The sequence below is a fragment of the Theropithecus gelada genome, chromosome 2 (assembly GCF_003255815.1).
Source record: "Theropithecus gelada isolate Dixy chromosome 2, Tgel_1.0, whole genome shotgun sequence".
In the NCBI taxonomy this organism is placed as follows: domain Eukaryota; kingdom Metazoa; phylum Chordata; class Mammalia; order Primates; family Cercopithecidae; genus Theropithecus; species Theropithecus gelada.
The window spans coordinates 28,506,466-28,529,685 of NC_037669.1; the positions used below are offsets into that span (position 1 = coordinate 28,506,466).

Sequence of the window (23,220 nt, forward strand, 5' to 3'; positions counted from 1 at the left end):
CATGGAAGCTCCAGAATAAATATTTGTTGAATAAATACATGAAATTCATTCCCTTATTCCACAGGGATTTTTTCTTATTTTATGTTTATGGCACTATCATTCTCCTAATCAAATCACAAAACTTGGGGATATTTTTGACTCATCACTCTTCCTCACTCCTACATTCAGTCACTATCAAGACCTGTTTATTCTTCCATGCATCTATCTCTTTTCCCCCACCCTTCCATTCCCAGACACTCTTCTAGATCACTATCTTGTCATCTCATACTGGGACATTTGCAATCCCTTCCATCCAAATCTCTGCCTCCACACCATCCTGCCCATTACCAGCTTAATCGTCCCAAATACTGCCCTCAATAAATCATGATCTCCTATTGCCTCACTCCCCACAACACACTCACACACTTGCTCTGCCAACTCCCTGAGTTCAGCAACCATCAGAATAAAATCTCCACTATTCCTCTATGCAAATCTTTTCCTTTAGTCAAACTGGTCTCTCTGTTCCCTGCTCCTGCTTTGCCCTTTCCCAACATTGTGTACACTCTTCCTCCTACCAGAAGTAGCCTCCACTCTTCACTTTGTCGACTGAATCCCCTTCCCATTCTTCGTTTCCCAACCTAAATTCCCCTTCTTTATAAAACTCCTGAGCCAGACACGGTGGTTCACACCTGTAATCCCAGCACTTTGGGAGGCCAAGGTGGGAGGATTTCTTGAGGCCAGGAGTTTGAGACCAGCCTGGCCAACATGGTGAAACCCCATCTCTACTAAAAAAGAAAAAAGAGAGGAAACTCCCATTGACCACCACACACTATGATGCTATCTCCCTCCCCGGGTCTCTTATCTTTACCACTCATGTAGTTCTAATTAAGGCCTTAAATTAATGCTTTTATACACACACACACACACACACACACACACCCACTCACCTCTGCTGGGTATCCTACCCACTTTCAAACACTCTTCTTCCTTTTGCTACCAAATTGAAAAAGAAGTGTTGCCATTTACTGTCTGTCCATATAAAATTATACAACACTAGTTCTATAATTGGTTCAACTCCTTAAGTTTTAAGGATGAATATACTGAAGTCTAAATAGGCTAAGAAACTTACTGAATAACACTTTTTCATCCCCCAAATATGGCTTATTTTTCTTGTTTTGGAATAACCCTAAGCTCCAGAATCCTACACTTACCATGAAGCTCTTTTTGTCCAGATAGAATTTGATAGAATATGTGGTAGTTCCTCTCTCCAGGCTGCTGGAAAATCACCCTGGACTTTTCAAGAAAATCTGGATGATGAGAAATGAATAAAGATTCATACTTAGGCATTCTTGCAAAATGTAGAACAAAAGTAATCAGGCTGAGTGCAGTGGCTCACAATTGTAATCCCAGCATTTTGGGAGGCCGAGGTGGGAGGAGCACTTGAGGCCAGGAGTTTGAAACCAGCCCGTGCAACATAGTGAGACCCCGTTTCCACAAAGAAAAATTTTAAAAATTAGCTGGGCATGGTGGCACATGCCTGTAGCTGCAGCTACTTGAGAGGCTGAGGTAGAGGATTGCTTGATCCCAGGAGTTTGAGGCTGCAGTGAGCCATGATCCTGCCATGGCACTCCAGCCTGAACAACAGAGTGAGACCCTGTCAAGAAAGAAAAGAAAAGAAAGAAAGAAGGAAGGGAGAAAGAGAAAGAGAGAGAGAGAAAAGGAAAGGAAAGGAAAGAAAAGAAAGAAAAGAAAAGAAAAGAAAAGAAGGAAGAAGGAAAAAAAGTAATCAGATAGTGCAATGACTACTTACAGATGTCAATGTCCACAGATGACAGCATGCCTCTGGCACCAAAGTGCATCCTGATGAATTTGCCCTAGTGTGGACACAGAACACACTCAGACACAGAACACAGTTTCCTATTCAAATTTTCCAAACACTTGCAATGGCTTCACTATATGTAACTCTCAAAACGACTACTTCCTCAAAAGTAAGAAACAAACAAACCAAAAAAAAAAAAAAAAAAAAAGAACAGAAAAATGCAATGTGGGTTTGAGATGAGATAGCACCAGCTAATATCTGGAGGAAGCCAGAATGATTGTCAGGACTAGCAGTGGTTCTGGCTTGTAGCCCCAAATCTGCTGATTGCTACCTGTGTATTCTTGCGGGCACTGTGAAATCTCTCTGGGCCTCACTGTTCTTATCTAAAGATAATAAAAATATTTCCTCATCATATTTGTTTGTTCATTCACCAACATTCATTGAGCATCTACTAAGATCCAGGTAACCTTCTAGGCACTAGAGATACCACACAAGAAAAATAGACATGGTCCCTACCCTCACAAACCTTATAGGCTAGTGGGTAAGCAGTTACTGCAACAGCTCTGACATAAAATCACAAGAAAAGCCAGTATCCTAGAACTTAGAAAGTCAGAGAAAGAGGGGGCATAAAATGGAGTTGAAGAGGTAGACAAACTCCATATCATGTAAGCCATGTAGAACATGGGAAAGGGTAGGGTTTTATTTTTTGTGTGCTTGGGAGACATTGTAAGGTTTTAAGCAGAGGAGTGATGTGATCTAATTTGTTTCAAAGCACACCTTGGCCTAAAGAATAGACAGAAACTCTTTCTTCCTTATCAGTGAAAAGCCATAAGGCAGGATCTAGAGGGGCAGAAATGCTGTCCAGAGGTGCCAGCGCCCATGTCAGAATGCCAGATGCAGCTAAGGAGGTGGCACCATCTGGTTGCAGCTAGAGCCTGTGGGATGAGGATGCTGGAACAGGGAGGAAGTCAGCCTGGTGGAGGTTGGCCCATGCCAGGAAGGCACCAGGGCAGGACAGCAGCCTGGCAAGAAGAGGTGAGTAGCTCTGTACAGGGGGATCGAACAGGTACATTAAAATATGTAGGACAGTGGGAGTCACACACACAAACACACATGTATCTATACCCATACATACAAACGCGCAGGTACATATATATGTGTGCACATACACATATACAGAGGTATATGTATACATATCTATTTAGTATTAATTGAAAATTTTAACCCAGATTTCTTGATTATTTTGAACTCCTTTTTTTTTTTCTTCTCTCTTCTTTCTTTCCTTCCATTGATCCATCTTCATGCTTATTTTTCTCCTCTACTTCTTTCCTTCTGTCTTTCCAACTTTTCTCTCCTTTCTGTTCTCTTCTTCATCGTTTTTTAAGGCAAGTTCCTGCTCTGTCACCCAGCCGGAGTGTAGTGGTATCATCATAGCTCATTGCAGCCTCAAACACCTGGGTTCAAGTCATCCTCCTGCCTCAGCCACTTGAGTAACTGGGACTACAGGTGCACACGACCACTCCAGGCTAATATTTGTGTTTTTAGTAGAGACAAAGTCTCACTGTGTTACCCAGGCTGATCTCGAACTCCTGGGCTCAAGTGATCTGCCCACTTCAGCCTCCCAAAATGTTAGGGTTACAGGCATGAGCCACCACACTTGGCTATCTTTCTTTTTACCTGATGTTTTTCCCTTTCTTCCTTTTATTTTTTTCCTTATCTTTCCTCTTTCCTTTTTAAAAATGTTCTTTTTCCATCCCTCTATTCCTTCCTTTTTCTTCCCTTGCTTTTTTTTCCCCAGATTTCTATCTTTCATATTTCAGCAGAAAGTCCTTTAGCATTCTAACAAATCCCAAATCTACCAGTTGTTTTATGAACCAGTATTAGTGCCTGCTATGACCAGCCAGACACTGTAAGCACATCTAAATGTGAACAGAGCAGCTCTAAGGCTTTGGATGGAAACTAGCCAAATCAGCATGTGGTTATTATTTAATTATGCCGGGAGACTCAAACAGGAAGCCTTCTGCAAATTTTCTTGTGAATTATACAGTGGCTCCCTGCCACTCATTCTTGGCATAATATGAATTTGTTAAACTAGGTTTAGAAATCCAAATTCTTCCTCTTCCGTGGGAGTTCTAGTTATCAAAAGCTACTTAAAAATACTTTCTCGTCAGACCCCCAAAAAAGTCTTCAGTGAAAAATATTCAGGGGTAAGGAGGCCATAGGCAAGAGTACAAACAGTAATTATAGTAAGTGAATTAGGAAGTGCCTACTGGTTTAGGAAATTACGAAGGAGAAAATATTTCAAATATGTACAACGTAATAAAATATAAGGCATGATTATAATTTTTTGGGTGAGCTTCTCTACTGGGAGTGGAATTTGAAACTATTAAGATAAATGCTTTTTTCTTGAAATTGACCAAATAGAAACTCTTCAGATGTATATTTATTTATAAAAATTTAATTGTCTTAATGATATAGATGGTAAATGTTTGTGAGAAATCTAACATTACAAACTTTAATCAAAGAGCTTCTTTGGTGTTCTAGAATTTTTTTCATACCTATGTGCTTACATATGAGTTTTACCATTGCATACAAATTAAATACTTTGATATTATGCTAAATCATGTTACTTACAAAACGAGAGGAGTTGTCATTTCTCAGGGTTTTAGCATTTCCAAATGCTTCCAAGATAATATTCGCTTGCATGATTTGCTCTTCTAACGCCCCCTGAGACACATGAAAGAGAAGTACAGTTGATTAAGCTATTAGTAGAATTCTGTAATGTGGCAAGCCCTCCATCTCCAGGTCAAACCCCATTCTTGCTTTGATAACCAATGGCCAAAATCTGCTTCCAAATTTGGTTATATTATCTTGGAATGAGAAATCAGAAAAACAGTTGGATGACAGAGGCTAACAATATACAATACCCCTATGAATACGTGGGAGCTCATTTATTTGCAATGCTTCTTTTTTGGTTGGCATTGGCCTGAGTGGGAAAAAAAAAATCGTCACCAAATAAAAAAGAAAAACATACCAGCTTATTTACAGACAAATATCATATCATGTATTTCCCCCATCATTAATCTTCCTCTTTTCCCATCTGATCTTTGTACCTGGAAATTTATCCTAGCATAATACAACAGACTCTTGGTGTTATTAAACTACACTTTTGCTTGCTTCTTTTCCTAAGTAATCTAGAGGTTCCCACCGAGTAGTGACTTTTAATAGTATTGATCTTGAATTTGAATCACGTGTGCTCAGGCTGATGGGCCAAAACATATCATCGACCTATCTACCATATCTACATGGCTTTGTTGTTTTCCAGTCAGCCTCAAAGACCCATTTTATGGGGGTAACTATATAGTATATGGTATTTAATAATTTATGGATTTGTAAATATTATATCCCTTCTTATATCCCTTCTACTATATAATACTCCCCATTTTATGGGGGAACGTATATAGTACATCGTACTCAATAATTTATGGATTTATAAGTATTATATCCCTCCTCAGTAATATGGGTTTACTGTCCTTCAAATAAGTTAGAGAACATTATATATATATGAGCAAAGATTTCCATAGAAGTGTTATATATTATGTATTGTATTATATCATAAAACTCAATGGCTAAACCAAACCATTTAATGCACACCAAAAAAAAAAAATCTAAAATGCTTGTAAAAACAAAGTTATAGATATAACTATCTATAAATAAAAGAGTTCAATGATATCCAAAGAAATCAGTAATCAAACTCAGGAATGTGGTCGTTAGAAAAGAAACTTCTATAGTTTAAAAATTGAGCCAGATGACTATTTTAATATATTTCTTACTTTGCAAAAACAGCAAACATCCAGTATCTAATTGAAAAAGCAAAATAATCATGCCAGACATAGAAAAATGAGAGGTCTAACAGCTCAATAACTCATTGATTTTGAGTTCCATTCAGCATTACCTAATTTTATTTTGCATACCAACGTGTATGGTCTTAGTTATCCTCTAGTTATTATGATGCCCATTAACATGTTAATGGAGCTGAACTAAAATGAACAAGTTTTTTTTTTTTTTTTGAAATAGGGAAGGCAAAGGTTTTTCTGAACGTGGTATGTGATTAACATTGAGGGGTATGTCCATTAGGCATTTAGAACTTGATCCAGGAGTTAGGTATGAATGAAGAAAACTTTTATTGGTGTATATTTATGGGAATTTGATATCTCACAGTAGCTAAAGGGATTCAGAAATATCCAAGCCACCGATGACCCTAGACTTTAGGTAAGATGGTTTGAATCTTGAAGACTTAACTTACAGATCCAACAAACAAAGACCAGGCCAGAAAATGCCCCTTTAAGCAGATGTGAAATTGATTATGTAATTAATGTTTTCATGTTATTGTTTGTAGCATTTGATGATCCTCTCAAGGAGCAAAGGAAAGATTAAAAAAAAAATACTTTTCTATGATTTGCAAATTGTCCTGTGGCACTTGTTGCCTCCTTACTTCCCAAAAGTGGTCAGGACAGAGCCTCCATGATCCAGTGGATAGGGCCACCTCATCTTTTCTGCCAAGCTATATAAACACTTACCGGCTTTTTCCTGGGTTCACTCATGGCTGCTATGGTGGCAAAATACTGGATAATATGTTTGCTGTTCACAGTCTTTCCAGCACCAGATTCTCCTCTGTGATTTGAAATTCAGTGACACAGTTAACTAGTTCTGATTATCAACGCAATGAAAGAAAGGTAATTTTGATCATATAGGCTATGGCAAGCAGGGAAGCTTTTACATAAAAGTAGAGCTTCTGATGGAACTTGAGGACATATTGACATTTAATTGGTTGGGAGAAAGGCAAGGACATTTCAGGCTGGGAAAACAGCATGGGCAAAAATCTGGAGTTAGAAAGATCACAAATTTTGTAAATATTAGGAAGCCTGTTCCTTATGGTCCTAATAACAAAGAGTAGGAAAGCGCCTCTTCTAACTAGACAAGGCTCCTCATTACCAGCTGTTCAAGAGATTTTCACATATGAAGGCTACCATACAGCCAAGTCCAACCCTCTTCTCAGAAAAAGGCTACCAATTACTTCACCAGGCAGTTGGGCTTTAGGCTTTACCTTACCTTTGACAACTAGCTAACTTTGTAATGTGGGAAGAGCACAGTGGTAAATCTATAGCCTCTTCAACATAAGCATCATTGAATCAAGGCCTGCCTGCCTTTATCTATACAAAACTCCAGAAAATAGTTTATCATCTCTACGAAAGTCTGAACTCCAACTGTTCATCTAGCTCTAAAATTCTGAGACCTTATGATTTCTCCTGGGATAACTGAAACCGATGGAGAGCCCAATGTACAAGATGGTATCATCATCATTGCATGGGAAGGTAAAGGACTTTAGCACTTCACAGCCCCTTGAGTCTCAGTCACCATGCTGACACTTTACCTGGCCGGCCAGTGCTCTTTTCATCAAAACTCACATACAATAAGATACCACTGTGACCCTTCCTTCTATCCTTTTCACTCCCTTTCTTATTTCTCTAAATGTCACCATCTTTTAGTTTTCACTGCTTCATGTACTTTGGCCTGCCCCAATCTGGCTGCCCACAACTGCTTCTTAAATGTTCCATGGGCATACCTACTGGACATTCAGCCCCTCTGCTTAGCCAGTCCAGAGGCTTTTGAAGGTGACCATTTGGGACAGTGTAGCTCTCTTAATCATCAAGAAAGTAATTAAGATCAGCTCATGCACTATTTCTAAAGGATCTCTGAAAATGAGGGAGGCAGACTAGCTGACACCATATTTGGAGTCATCACTGACTAAAGCACAATGACAATTTCCTGAGTATCTTTTTCTTACCTCAAAGGTATTGCACCTAAAGGGCAATTAATTCAAAGATGGTGAATCAAAGTTTTATTCCCAGTGAAATGGAGGTATCTATTTCCACTGAAACTTACTTCAGGCCAAAAAAGAAAAACAAGGCAAACACTTACGTAAAGAGTATAGACTGATTTTCTCGATCTACAAAAGAAAGAAAAATGCCAGAATATTCGAGGATTATGTATTAGTATGAACTTATTCAAAATTTCCCTAGCTACAATTTGAAATCAGACACAAGGGAAAGGATTAGCATCATTTATAGTTAGAAAAACATAGCACTCAAATGGTACAGAGTAAAATCGATTTTCTCTTGCCCCTATGTATGCCAGTCATAAGAACATATAAATTAAAGGCCTATTTCTTTGCTCTACATACAAATGGTAACCAACTAATGATTGAGATTCTTGACACTTTAAGCCTTTTAAGAATCATTGTGTAATAATATCTATAGAATAACTTCTTTGTGCCAGACACTAGAGCAGATGCTTTATATAATAAAGGCTAACATCTACAGGGGGCTTACTCTGGGCCAGCCACTGGGCCGAGCACTTTAAATGCATTATCTCACTTTGATGTACAAACTAATCGGCCCAATAACCCTAGGAGGTAGGTACTATTTCGCCCACATTTTATCTAGAAGGAAACAGAGGCTTCAAGTGATTAGCTAACTGTAAAGGCCATGCTCCACTCACAATGCCTAAGTGCCTCTTAGGCACATAGAAAAAAAGTAGATCAGATATTTTTACTTTTCATTTTGTAGGGCAGCTACTCACTGTGAAGCATGTCCTGAAAGGCATTATTGGCAACAGCAAAGATGTGAGGGGGAGCCTCTGATCGCCTCTTCCCTTTGTAGGCGGCCACGACTTCTTTCTTATACACGGGAAGCCATTTGTAAGGGTTTATGGTCACACAGAAGAGACCTGAATATGTCTGAGGGAAGATCAGAAAAGATTTCAGAAACTAGATTAGAAATACTTCCAGGTTTGTCAGCTCTTCCACTGTCAAGTAACATTTGCTCAAATGTTACTTATAAAGGAACTCAGAGGAGAGTTTTTGGAATCATGTAGAGAAGGGACTTCTAACAAGAAGAGACAGAACCAGGTTAGAGTAACATCAGGACCTGGGATTACCTCTCTCCTGGGAGACCTGCTAATTACTAACAAGTCTGACACATGGAGCTTCTGAAGACAGAGAGGACCCTAATGGTAGGACTGCAGAGATTTCAGTAACCAGCCATCAGGCATTTGAGGCCAGAGGGGATTCTCTGCCTCAGCAAGATTAGGGGCTTGATTTTTAGGGCACTGAGAAGGAATAGCTCATGTGGGTCACTCAGTCACTGAAGGGGTTGAATTATGGCCCCTAAATAGATATGTTTATGTCCTATTCTCCAGAGCCTGTGAATGTGATCTTATTTGGAAAAAATAGAGCCTTTACAAATGTAATTAAGGGTTAAGGGTCTCAAGATGATGACATCCAGGTGGGTCTTAAATACAATAACTTGTGTTTTTATAAAAGACACACACAGGAGAAGGTGATGTGACAATGGAGGCAGAGATGGAGTGATACAACCAAAAGGAATGCTAGAGCCACTAGAAGCTGGAAGAGACAAGGAAAGATTCTCCCCCAAAGGCCTCCAGAGGGAGTGCAGCCTGCTGATTGGATTTGATTTTGGACTTCTGGCCTCCAGCACTGTAAGAGAATAATTTCTGTTGTTTTAAGCCACCCAGCTTGTGGTAATTTTGTTATAGCACCCCAGGGAAACTAACACAGTTACGTGGTAAATCAGAAAGCTGAGGAGCAAGCTGGTTGCATGCCATGGTTCCTATGGCCATGGGTCCCAGATGCTACATCTTAGCTTAATCTACTCAGCACTGCTTCTGCTGCATAGGTTTTGAGAAGTCAAAGAACCTGAGCAACCAACCATCATCAATTTAATGATGATGAAGAAATCATCTCACTCATTAATCACTAACTAGGTGACATGCATTGAACTAGGTGCTTTACCTACATTCTTTTATTTAATCCCCCAGGCTCCCATGGAGAGGCAGACATTGTTATCCCACTTTATAGATAAGGCAACTTCAAGAAGTTAGGAAACTTAACAAGCAAGTGACAGTGCTGATGGCTAGTCTGTCAGGCTCCAAGCCTCATGCTTTTAACTAAGGGTGATCTGTGGGAAGGCACATGAATGTTGACAAAATGAAATTGGGGAAATGCTAAGATAAGGTCCCTTCCCAGTAGACATTCCTCAAGGACTATCCCCATGTGAGCATGCTTAGACTCAATGTGAGAGAGCACCCAGGAGAGACTGGGACGTGCAATCTGAGTGCCAGCATGACAGTTCAGCAGGAAAGCATATTACACACATAGATCATCCACTGGCCATAGCGCCGCTTCAGGGCATGCAGCACGGATGCCTCATTGAGGTGAGTCAGCATTGCCATATCTTCAATCATTTCAAACTCTGGAGGATTCATCTGCTGGATTTTGTCCTCTTTTATGCTCAGACTCTGCAGAGAGAAGAAAAATACACGATATATTCCCCTGTCTCCGATGCTTATTCATTTTCCCATGCATCAGAAAGAATATTCAGACTCAAAAAGAAAAAAATGATGCCTCATTAGGGGATGGGACCAGAAGAAATTAAGCCAAACTTCATGGAAAAAAGCAGGTGCTCCCTGAAAAAGTCCTCTCCTTCCCTAAAGATGAAGTAAACATAGTATTTTTGTTATATCAAGATTTTCTGTCATGCACTACCCTAATCTTGTGGCTTCTGGCTAGCCCTGATTGCCTCTAAGAGTACATAGATCATATTATGCACGATCTAACCCCCAACTTCCAGCCCTTGATGTCCCAACATACCTTGGAAATTTAGAAGCAGCAGCTTGGAGTGGAGGATTAAGGAGGCAGACCTTTTCCTTCCAGACCTAGTTCAAAACCTGTCTCCTCCCTCAAACCTTCCCAACTACTCCAGCTTATTAGTTTGTCCTCTTTTGTTAAGTCTTACCATTTGTACTATCTTTACATTAATACTCTTGTGTATGTTTTAATAATTGACTATGTTAGACTATTTTCTGGCTAGACTATAAATACCTTAAGAAGGATTTTTGATGTTGTCTTCTTTAATGACATTCAAAAACTTGCACATGCATGTTCATTTTTGATGTTGTTGTCTTAATAACTATAATTATTAAATGCTTAGTAACTATAATCACAATGCTTGGGATATGGTAAATAATAAATATTAATATCTTGATGAATATGGATGCATTTCTACTATCAAAGACTTTCTTGAGATTCTTCTCACAGGTTTCCTAACACCCTTTCTATACCCCTTTTCCATGATTAATACATATTTGTGTCAATTGATTGCCCCATTTAATCCTAGTTGGTGATGGCTTCTTCCCAAGGCTCTCACACTCTTTACATTCTTGATTCAATTTCTATCCATCTGTCTTCTTCAACATTGTTCTAATAGTAATCCCTCTTCTTTTGAGTCCCTTCACTTTCTGTATTTCAAGGACTCCTCATCTCCCCTCAAACCCATGCAGAACGTAATCCTATCTCATACATCTTCAAAAACCTCCCCTTTTCCCTAATTCTATTTTTCTATTTTTTTCATTACCAACTTTCATCGATAAGTAGTACTTTACACCCACTGGATTTATTGCCTTTGTTAATGTTACAAAGACCAAAGGTGATTGGAAGTGTAGTCACTTCTAACATGAGGAAGAGGAATCCTGGAGCCAGGGAGACAAAGAGTAAAGCTGGGGGAATGGGACCTTCATAACATGAAGGAAGGACAAGCAGGACAAAATAAACCACCTTCAGACTCTTCTTTCTACCTGCATTAATGGCTTTCATGCTCTTCTTCGTATGGTTGTAACCACATTATAGTCACAAATCACCTTAAGTGCTGTTGAAGGCAAAGTAGTTTGTTTTGGAGAATGTGCTTAGAAGAGCAAGCCTCACATCTGGAGGCCTAATAAAATTTAGTTGGTCATCATTAAGAAAATGAGAAGACAATACATAGACTGAGAGAAAATATGTACAAATAATACATGTGATAAGGGATTTGCATCCAGAAAGTAAAAAGAACTCTTACAACTGAATAATGGAGAGGCAATAGCCCAATTAAAAAAAATGGGCAAAGAGTTTGAATAGACATTTCCCTGAAGGAGATAAACAAATGGCCAATATGTACATGAAAAGATGCTCAACGTCATTAGTCACTGGGGAAATGCAAATAAAAATCACATTCAAATACCACTTTATGCCCAACAGAATGGCTGTAATCAAAAAGAAAATAAAATGTGCTTGTAAGAATATGGAGAAAGTTTCATTCTTATATGTTGCTGATGGAAATGTAAAATGGTAGCCACTTTGGAAAGCAGTTTGGAAATTTCTCAAAATGCTTAATACAGAGTTACCATATGATCCAGCAAATGCACTCCCAAGAGAAATGAAAACATGTGTCCCCACAAAAACTTGCACATGCATGTTCATAGAAACATTATTCATAATAGACAGAACATACAAACAACCCAGTGATAATCAACTGATGAATGGATGAACAACATGGTATATCCGTAAAATGGAATACTATTTATCCATAAAAGGGAATGAAATAAATATTTATTCATGTGACAATGTGAATGAACCTCAAAAACATTATGCTAAGTGAAAGAAGCCAGAAACAAAAGGCCACTGATTCTATGCTCCTGTTTATCTGAAATTGCTAGAATAGGCAAATCTATAGAGATAGAAAGTAGATCAGTGATTGCCTGGGGCTGGTGCAGGAGGAAAGAAGGGGGAATGACTGCTAATAGGCACAAGATTTATTTGGGGGATCTTTTCTAATAAAATATTGTCCCAAGGCTAAATGACCCTGACTGAGTCTCTATTTCTTCGTTTACTGATTTAGGACTAAGGAAAATTTCTTGCTGAATTTTCCCTTGTCCACCTATTTATGTTCCAGTTGAAAACGACCAAGTTCTTTTCTTAATTTCATGAAGAGTCAAATAACATCTACCTAATTTGAGATTTTTTTACATAACAAATATTGACTGTCAGGAAGACATATGAAAGCATTCTGTGTGGTAGTTTATGAGTGGCTTCCAGAATTTTAAAAATCAGATGGCAACACGTTAGATGGTAAATTGCCTAAAAACAAATAGAGCATTAAAAAGACAAACTTTCTTGATATCAACAATATCTGCTTGTTATAGGATGTGGCTTGTTATGGATTTGGGAAGAGACAGAATTTGAAGGAGTTTAGAGAAGTGAATATTGGCAGGGAATCATCTGTAAAATCTATAAGGAAGCGTTCATTGAAGTAGGATAGAAATGGGGCCCAGCTTATACCATGGGGTGGCAGATAATGTGAAGTCAGCAATATAGGCAAAGGTTCTGAGAGTGAGCTGTCTTCTCAATGTTACCCTGCCTCTCTGAATGCCTTGGTGGCAGGGAGAAGGGGCTGGGGGTATTATGGCTTCACTACACATTTCCTCTGTGAAACGGTCCAGCTTGTACCCCAACACTTGGCATAACCTTTTCTTTCAAAAGTCATAGGTGACCTCCTAATTCTGAAATCCAAGACTTTCTCCAACTCTTAATCTCCTTCTGTAGCATTTGTCATTACTGGCCATTCACCCATCACTTGGTCTCTGTGACACTATGCCATTTTTACTCAAATTATACATCTCATTCTTGATCCTACAAACACAACTTTCTTCATGATTCCTTAAGTCATTATTCATCCCACAGGATACCTTTTTAAAAAAATACTAACTTGAAACATTGATGAAAAAGTGGAAATGGCTGTGAGTTCTGGTCAATAATCTTTGTCACTGGCAATTGTGTTACTCTGATTTATTCACTGTTCTTCATTAAATCTTTGATGGTAAGAGGAGTTTTTTTCTGTTTGTTTATTTGTTTTTGGTGACAGGATCTCACTCTGGTTGCTCAGGCTGGGGTGCAACCAGAGTGGGATCCCTGCTCACTGCAACCTCGACCTCCCCAGATTCAGGTGATCCTCCCACCTCAGCCTCCCAAGTAGCTGGGACTACAAGCACATACCACCACACCTGGCTTATTTTTGTATTTTTTGTAGAGACAGGATTTCGCCATGTCACCCAGGCTGGTCTCAAACTCCTGGGCTCAAGCAATCTGCCCGCCTCGGCCTCCCAAAGTGCTGAGATTACAGGCATGAGCCACTGTGCCCATTGACTTAAGGAGGAGCTTCTTAAAATGAATGACTTCACAGTGAGTCAGTGGTATCTCCTACTCCAGGTCTTTAATTAAAATATTATAGAAATAATATATTTAGTTATTTGACAGAGAACATAGTCATCAACACAATGAAATAAAAATTTCTTTACCTTTCCATCTGTTGTCTCAACAATTACTGTTCCATCATCTTCACTCCCTTTTACCTCAGCCTCGATATAAGCATTCTCACCATCAGGAATCCAGCATTTCTTCTTCCCTGTAGAGAAAAAAAAAATGGATTATAGCTATAGTACTTACAGAAATATACACTGGACACTTTCATACTGATAGATCTAATCTCATTTCTGCTAAATCGGCTTGTTGACTACAGGAACTTGCAAAGTTAGATAAAATCATGAAAGCTCATCCTGAAGACACACTCACTCACATAATGGCTCTACAGGAACAAGAAACATCTCAGCAAGCGGCAGCTTGGGGGCGCCATAGATCATTTTGCTACAAGAAAGTTACCTCCCAACACCCCTTCCAACCCCAACACTTTCCTCCACTCACACCCCAGGATTTAGGTAACCACCTAACCGCCCTGGTGCTTGCACCCCTTCCAGATTCCCTCCCCAAAAAAACTCATTCAGAAAGGTCTGGGAACAACTAAGTGAAAATTTAGATTAATGGTTACGTTCTTCAGTGTGTCTTTAGACCTCATGTCTAATCTTGGAGTGAAAGTCAGCTAAGTGAAATTACATGGTTGAATTGGCAGGGGGGCAGGTTGAGAAGAGAGAATATGGGTTGTTTATGTCACACAACATAACCAGCTCATATTATTTGCCCCCCATATGTTCTTTTTCTCTCTTCACCTTTCTCACTCCCATACCCCATCCCTCAGCAAAGTAGCCCTCCATAAACTGATTAACCAACAAGAGGTCTGGGGTGAAATGAGCCAGAACTCTTATGAACACCTGAGGCAGCTTCTCTTTCTCTCCCACTTGAAGCAGATAGTGATGATGAATAAAAACTATGATTTTAAGGGCCTGGGTGCAGTGGCTCATATTCATAATTCTAGCACTTCGGGAGGTCAAGGTGAGAGGATATCCTGACCCCAGGAGTTCAAGAGTAGCCTGGGCAATATAGCAAGACCCTTTACTCCCCCAGTCCTGTCTCTACAAAAAAACAAATAAGGCCAGGTGCGGTGGCTGACGCCTGTAATCCCAGCACTTTGGGAGGCCGTGGCGGGCGGATCACGAGGTCAGGAGATTGAGACCATCCTGGCCAACATGGTGAAATCCCATTTCTACTAAAAATACAAAAATTAGTTGGGCATGGTGACATGTGCCTGTAATCCCAGCTACTCAGGAGGCTGAGGCAAGAGAATCACTTGAACCAGGGAGTCGGAGGTTGCAGTGAGCAGAGATCCCACTACTGCACTCCAGCCTGGGTGACAGAGTGAGACTCTGTCTCAAAAATAAAAAATAAAAAAATAAAAATTAGGCGGGTGTGACGATGCATGACTGTAGTCTTAGCTATTCAGGAGACTGAATGAGAAAGATCACTTGAACCCAGGAGTTGGCTCATTTTCCTTTAAAAGTATATATATGTGTGTATATATATGTATATGTAATATATCACACTTTCCTTTTATATATATATATATGAAAATGAAATTTATATATATATGAATATGAAAATGAGCCTAGTAGAAGCTCACAGAAGTCCCCAGATCACAGCTACTCGGGTAGATGGGGAAAGCCTTTGGCTGAAAAGGGGAAAATGCTAGCCAATGAATGGCTAGGGAAGACACAGGTAAAAACCCCACTATAACCACAGCACTAACAGGTAATGTGAACTCAGTCACCACCATCACCTCTAATATATGAGTCACAAAAGCTAGAGAGGGGTCACTGCCGCAGGACAGATGGTCCTTATTTCCCAGAGGAAGGTAGTAAGACTGGGGAAGGAGTGTGTACAAAAGAGCTGAAGTTGGGCACCATTCGCCCCTTCTTCCACCATGCTTGTTTCTGCAAAGAATTTGGTTGCTCATGACTTTCTTGCTATCAGCGCTGCCTTCTTCGTTTCCCTGATTACAAACAATTCACCACTAAAACTGCTTGGCAAGAGGAGTTTATGTTCCCATCTAGCTGATTGTGCATTTGCTTTCTACTTATCGTTTGTGTTTTAAATACTGGCTTTGCATTGTATTCATTATTTTGGTCCCTTTTTGCAAAAACTGATTTTGCTTTGTGTTATGTCTATGAAAATATGCTTGTTTTTCAAAAGCACCCAGTTAGCATACATTTTTTTGTGTATGTTTAAGGTAAAATGCTCTGCATTTTAAACCAAATGTTATCATTTGAAAGAAACTTGAAGGTCACCTGGCACAGACTCTCTCCCTCTGTATCTCTCTCTCTTTTTAGAAAAAGAACCTTGGGAGAGAGATGAAGAGAGTTGCCCATAGTCACATAGCTAATTAGTGGCAGTCACTGTAATAATGTCTCTAGAAATGAGATCATCCACCTCCTGAATCAGTGCTTCTCCATTACAGCCTGCCTCCTCTAACACATGCTTAGCTTTTTCTCCTCCAATTCTTCTCTTCAGGAGTAGGCTCATCGCCTGCCTCATGATGAAGTCTCTCTTTTACCACCCCTGGAAAAACTTAGTAGGGGATAAAAATTATCAGAAATCCTTTCTCATCTGAGGCCCAAACCCTGACAGGGGCATTTTAAAAAATGAAGTAAATGAACTCCGTCAATTTTAATTCCTGGTGTTCATGAATAATGCAGAGCTGGAAATGCAGATAGCAATGGATTTGAGTGAGACAGCCAGAATTTTAACACTGGCTTTGCTTGTAACAAGATATAAAGCCACATGTCTTCATCTCTTTTGGCCATTCGTATTCTCATCTGTAAAGTAGGCCTTTTCCTATATGGTTTCATAGCTTTAGACAATTAAATATCTTTTCCAATATAAAGCTAATATGTGCTTATTGAAGAAAACTTGAAGAGTAATGTATGAAGAAAAGAATGTTTTTAATCACCCATAATCAAACAACTCAGAGATAGCCACTGTTATGTATTTGAAGTATTTCTTTTGAATTGTTTTTCTAGGATATCGATTAAAATGGGGGTAATACTATATTCAGTTTTAGAGTTATTTTAAATAGATTGCTTATATGTTCTAATATAAGAATTATTTACATTTGGCTTTGGACTGGTGTTCTGTCTTAGCTCTAAAACCACTTGGGCTTCTTCACTGACACCCAGGAATTCTAGTTTTCCTTCTCAGGTATCATAATAATACATTATACTTATTTTTGTCACATTTATAGTCTCATTTGGTCCTCACAGCAATGAAGGAAGGTAGACAGGACAAGTATTATCTCCTTTGACAAATGAGGAAACCAGAGCTCAATAAAGTGAGGTGATTTGCTCTAATTACCCAGCCAGAGATGGTCAAGGACAGGGAATTTGAACCCAAGACTACCTGCTAAATACTTGTCATCACACTGCTTCCATTTGACCCGAGTTCAAAAGAGCAAACTCCATTGTCTACCAGCCTGGGAAGACGAACAACTTTTGCTAACACTTGTCTCTTTGCTGCCAGTGCATTTCTATGAGGAAGGATTGTTTGGTCCAAAAAATTAATAGAAAATTATGTACATTGCTATGTTTTAAGTAATTATTTACAGTGCTGACTTTAATAAATGCATCATCCAATTATCTCCAATGCTTAGGCCCAATTTTTTTTTTTCTTCTTGGCACCACTATTATCTTGTCCTCCATTATCTAACTGCCTGCGATAAGCCTCTGCATGACCAGTTCTGACCTCAGGGATAGTTCGGTTATTGTTTTTGATTTGATGGATTATAATTAGCCTAAAATCTAATCACAGTCATGAATCCAATGACTGGAAACTGGGAACTGATCCAGGACTGGTCTGTGATGGAAATATAATATCCTCCATAACTGGCTTGAATTCTAATTGGTCATATTGAAGTCTAATGTTGACTAATTCTGAATACTAGAACAACATTCAGCAGGTCCTTCTGTTGCAACTACTGAATAATTTTGGATTAAGACATGTAGGTAGCTTGATGCTATATCACACTGTGAATCTGATTTCTACATCTCCAATTAGCTGAAATTCAACACAGACCTGTAAAGGTAGCAGGAAAAAGAATAACATTTTAGAGATTTCAATATAGAACTTAGCCTTTTTTTTTTTTTTTAAGGCTAAATCCTCATTAACCTTTGTCCTTGCCTGTAACTACCAAGGAATTATGAATCAGGGTGAGCAAGTCTCCTAATTATCTTTTGCTTAGTGTTGGCTGAGTGACCCTGCTGACCTAGAAGACAGCCAGAGGCAAAGCTCCAACATCAGAAAATTCTGGAGAGCCAGAGACAGCTTCAAAGTCTGCAGCCTTACCAGAGTCTTTCCCTTTCTTCTTCCCCACAATGTACAAACATCACCTACCAGTCTAAGTCACAGGCCCCTCGCTCTACTGTGGCATTCACTGATAACTAAGAGGTTTCTAGGAAAGGCTTTGTCTGTGGCCATTCCTGCAGGTGTGTGTGTTACAACAGGGGCTCCTTGAAGAGAAAACCTGTCTTAGGACCAAGTGTGTAGGGCCCGGGCCTAGGCTGCCTCCCAGCCACCATTCCTACCCTGAATACTCAGAGGCCTTCAATTGCTCAGTTTCCTAGAGGCTGATCACACCCCAAGCAAATAAGTTAGACTCTAGAACTGATGGCTCCTCTCTATCAATCAAATATCTTAGTCACCACCTTGAAGGAGCAAAATAAATTGAAGCCAGCAGCCACCACATGTCTCACCATCCAAGGCTGTGGCCTGTAGTAGAAGCAGCTCAGCTTCGCTTCTTCTGAGGAAGGCTGCGGCTTCTCCAAGCTCTGACAGATCCATCCTTATTAAAGCAATCCACCAAAACAAGGCTAGGCCTAAACGTGAGTAGAAAAGATTCACTCTGGAAAAAAAAATAAAAATTGGTACAGAGAAGAAAAAAGTGGAAATCAAGCTCTAAATGAGCAATCATTCATATACATAGACCAAAGAGTGTTAAGTTTTCCTATTACTACCTGTGCCTCTTCTTTCTCTTTGCTGTGTCTCAAATTTATACAAAATTGGACTCAAGAATATCTGACTCTAGCAGGGCTGACTTACCCATTAGACATAGAAGGTACAGTGCCTGAGGCCCATGGTGCTTTTAGGGGCCATGAAAATGTTTAATTTATTTTTAAATCAGAAGAAAAATATAAGTGTAATATGAATGATACATATTAATGAACAGGGCCTGGATTATATTCATCTTTAGGCCAACACAGTTATGAAATCTGATTTTTAATATTTTTTGTGGAGAAATGGTCCTTAAAGACAGAAGTGCCTGTAGTCAGTGAAAGTCATAATGCCACCTTGGGCCATGGAGTTCTGACAGGTGGTAGGATGGTCCAGATAGAGAAACATCAAGTTGCGGACACTAGGCCCTTTCATAGCAGTGGAGAGGTGTTTCCAGGTATCTAATTACCCCCAAGTAGACAGACCGTCATAGACAGAGTATGGTTACAAAGAGAAGTGGTTCAGATAAATGTTCAGTAGTAGACAGTAAAGGGATAAAAAGATAAGTATCTTGGCAGAGATAAGTGTCTAGGAGCAGATGATTTACAAAAATACAAGCACAGATGGGCATTTGGGAGACCTGGCCAAGAGCAGTAATGAAGAAGCCCAGGCTGAAGGTGACAAGCAGGTTACAGGGTGATGTGAGTGAGGCTGGAGTAAATAAAGAAGTTCATTGGCTCAAGTCAGGCAAGTATCAGTCTTAGAGGGACTGAGTTGCTGGGCAAATTATCAAAGCTGAAGTCATTGAGCACCCACTGTATACCAAACACTGGACATAGTTTATCTTTAATTTTCTCACTTTACATTTGATAATAGGGAGGAGAAGAAATGGAAACTGGGCCTTCATGATCTTAAATGATAAGCTATTATTCTCTCTCTTTGGACAAAAAAAGTCTTCCTCTTCACTCAAGCGTGCAAGGCAAGTGTTACTTGTCCCATTTATAGGTGAGAAGGTAGAGAAGGACTTGCCAAGTTTGCTTAGCTCAGGTGCTGCCTTTGAGGACAGATCAGCACCCACTTCAGAATGAACTGCAATCACTTACTCTCTTGCAATGAACAAATCCAATAAACTAATGTATTTTACTGCCCTTAATCTGCTTTTCTTCTTTGTGGTGGCTTGGATAGGTATAGTGAGGCCACTTTTAGGATCTAGTTTAAAGGAGTATGGTTTAAAGCAAAGACTAGTGGTCTAGGCTAAGACTTAGTTTTATTTCTGCCAGAAAAGAGGCATGTGACTTGTGGGAAATCACTTAGCCACAGTAGGTGCAGTTTCCTCGCCTGTGTAATGCAAGGACTAGCCTTAATGTACAGGAACATTTCCTGAAGTGGAGAGAAGAAAAGATGCTCAAGAGAAACAACATACATCATGGCCCTCCAGAGTTGGGACTGAAGGTGGCATTTCTCAGGGAAAAAGACAAAACTGATTTTTCTGCGGATGAGCATTCAGATTCAGGTTTTGTAATCATTATAACAGTAATAACATTGTTAGACATTTGAATATAGAAGAACTCAAGATAAAGGAAAGCTCTGAAAGTAAGGCAGAAAAATTTAGAAATAGATGATAGGAAACATCATCAACTCTGTGGGCAGGAGCATGAGGAAAGCAGTATTTTGGGAAAATGGCTCTGGCAGCATATTCTGGGTAGATGGGGATGAGGAAAAGCCGTAGTCAGGGAGAGAAGTTGTGAGTCTGGATTTGTGAAAGAATGCACTACATCCTCCTCCTCTCTGTATGTGTGACTTCCTAGTGGCTTGCACTCAGTAGACAGTAGAGCTCAGGAAGTATATTGGGAATATAAAAGATATCCATTAATACATGTGTGTACAAACTTCCTGAAAAGATACCTAAGAAATGGATATCTGAGTAGTGAGAGCAGGAGATGGGTGGGAGAAGGAGAGAGCTACCTTTCATTTCATTCCATTCTGGTCAGTCAATGTGTGCCATGTGCTTATATTTCATAATTAACAGATTTTTTACAAGTAGTTCTTATTATAACATCAGAGATGAAAAGATTACAGCAAGACATAGAGCACACAGCTGTGTAACTCTCCCTCCAAGTCTGAGCATTTAACATATTTAAAAGTATACAAGGAACAGAATATGCAGGAGCAGGCACTAGAAAGTAGGAAACAGTAGGTGCCAGGAGTGGGGCAGGCCTGGCCATCATTTGGAGACAGGTAACTGAAGCCAAGAGAATGATTCACCTGAGCAAAAAAAGGATCGAAATCCTTCTTTCTCCTTGGCCCCCTCCAGCATCCATTAACCCCTTAATGTCCTACTGACCTCTGGGTCCCTTTAGGTTCCAGTTGCACATATGGCTTTACAATTTTATACAATAACACACTTGTCACAGCCCAGTCCTAGCAACATCTTAAAATAGAAAATGAAAGAGCCCAAATGCCCAAAAGAAGTAAACAAATTAACCTTGCCAGCAAAAGAATCAGGAAGCTCTATTTTGTGAATGACAGAGAAACATAGATGAGTATAGAACTCAAGGTAATTCTCTTAGAAGGAAAAATTCATCTACATGTTGTAAGGAAATTATATTTGAGACTGGTATGCTCGTGCATGTTTATCGGAGGATTCTGACGCCCGTCATAAACACTTGTATCTGATACTGCATATATTTACAAGATAGAAGAGAGCAGGGGGTAGCACTGGAATTCTGGGAGGAGAATAGGAAAGGATAGAGCAGACGGGCTGCATGCACATTGCTGGGAGTACCTCACTCCTAGGACCTAGCTCTGCCTTTGAACATTCAGGAGCTTAATTTATCAATACATACTGGAGCGATTAGGTTCTGGGAATCACATAACTATGCTCAGAAGTGTGCATATAATTCATCACCCAAACCTGGACCTATTTTTTTTACTGGGATTTTTAAGAGGGGATGCCATTAATATTTAAATCAGGACAACAAACTTAATCTAAGACTGACCCAAGCGAATGGGGACATATTGACACTCCACTAATAAGAGAATTGATGACTTGAAATGGTAATTTCTAAACTGACAATGAGTGTACACCTTTTGCATAACTGCAAAGTCCAGGTTACTTGTCTGCACGATCCACAGGGCACATAGACAATATCATCACTATCAGAAGGTTGGATTCACAGAAAGACATTAGATCATCATGTCCATGACATAATTCAGTTTGTAACACAGCAAAATAATGCATCTTGTTCTGTTCTAGAGTTCACCTTTACAGGGACTGAGCACCATATAAGCCATCAGTATCCTGTTTACAATGATAGAGCACAATTTCCAGGTGTATATTAGTTACCAGTTAACAAAGTAAACACAAAGAATGGGAAGCCCTTACAGGGAAGGGAGAGCTGAGATGTAAGCTTTTCCTCTTGGCCAAGAAAGAATCATGTTGGTCTCACCTAGCTGCCTTTCGCAGTAGCTGAGATAAGACACGAGCCTGGATGACCAACCATTCCTGTCCCGGAACTGAGGTATTTCCCAGGGCTTGAGACTTTCAGTGTGAAAACCAGAAAAGTCCCAGGAAAACTAGAACAAGTTGGTCAACCTACTTTTAAGTGTAGTGCCTGTAGTTCTTTTAGAAATTCAATCACTATTTTGGAAGTCAGCTATTTTTATACTGGTTGTATTTCTGCAGCTGTCCCCCTCTCCCTCCTCAGGTATTTTGCAAACCTCTTTTTGAAAATGTCCTTTTCAAATATAAATTTGAATATATTCATGCAATATAAATGTACTGCCCATCTATAATTGCCCATGTTAGGCCCAGGGGTACAATAATGCGCAGAATAAATACTGTGCCCTCTTAGAGTAATAGATTTGAGTAGGGGTAGAAGTTTCTTCTGTCTTGAATTATTATGCATTAGACAAATCTGTAGAGAGAAATTTTCACACTTTGGGGTGGGGGGTGGAGCTGGTTATATGGCAAAGGTCAGAAAAGAAGCCCAGAGGGGGACTGTAGAAGCGAAGGGAAGAGGTGAGCTTGTACAGCTACAACTCCCAACTCACTAGTCTGAGTGGAAACCGTAGGCAGAGTTATGTTTTCTTAAGATGAGAAAACATATTCCTCACATTATTGTTTCACAGGCTCTTCCACTGTCTCATTCTCTGCCCACCATTCCAATGGAAGTGACTCATCCTGGATCCTCCCAATCCCCTATGATAGAACCCTTGGAGTCATCTCAAATTGCTCCTTCTATCTCATGCCACATTCAAT

The 23,220-nt window shown here is 39.6% G+C and overlaps 1 protein-coding gene across 1 annotated transcript in view; it reads right to left on the minus strand.

Annotated features, from left to right (window-relative positions):
* Positions 1 to 22,200, minus strand: part of MYH15 (myosin heavy chain 15) — a 131,950-nt gene extending 109,750 nt beyond the window's left edge. Inside the window, exons 1-10 of the mRNA XM_025375445.1 lie at positions 22,076 to 22,200; positions 18,722 to 18,870; positions 14,048 to 14,154; positions 10,034 to 10,177; positions 8,441 to 8,597; positions 7,781 to 7,808; positions 6,379 to 6,472; positions 4,433 to 4,525; positions 1,790 to 1,853; positions 1,191 to 1,286 (exon numbers count right to left, since the gene is read on the minus strand). Coding sequence (XP_025231230.1) covers positions 1,191 to 1,286; positions 1,790 to 1,853; positions 4,433 to 4,525; positions 6,379 to 6,472; positions 7,781 to 7,808; positions 8,441 to 8,597; positions 10,034 to 10,177; positions 14,048 to 14,154; positions 18,722 to 18,870; positions 22,076 to 22,200 — 1,057 coding nt within the window. The remainder of the gene's footprint in view (positions 1 to 1,190; positions 1,287 to 1,789; positions 1,854 to 4,432; positions 4,526 to 6,378; positions 6,473 to 7,780; positions 7,809 to 8,440; positions 8,598 to 10,033; positions 10,178 to 14,047; positions 14,155 to 18,721; positions 18,871 to 22,075) is intronic.
* Between the last annotated feature and the right edge of the window lie 1,020 nt (positions 22,201 to 23,220).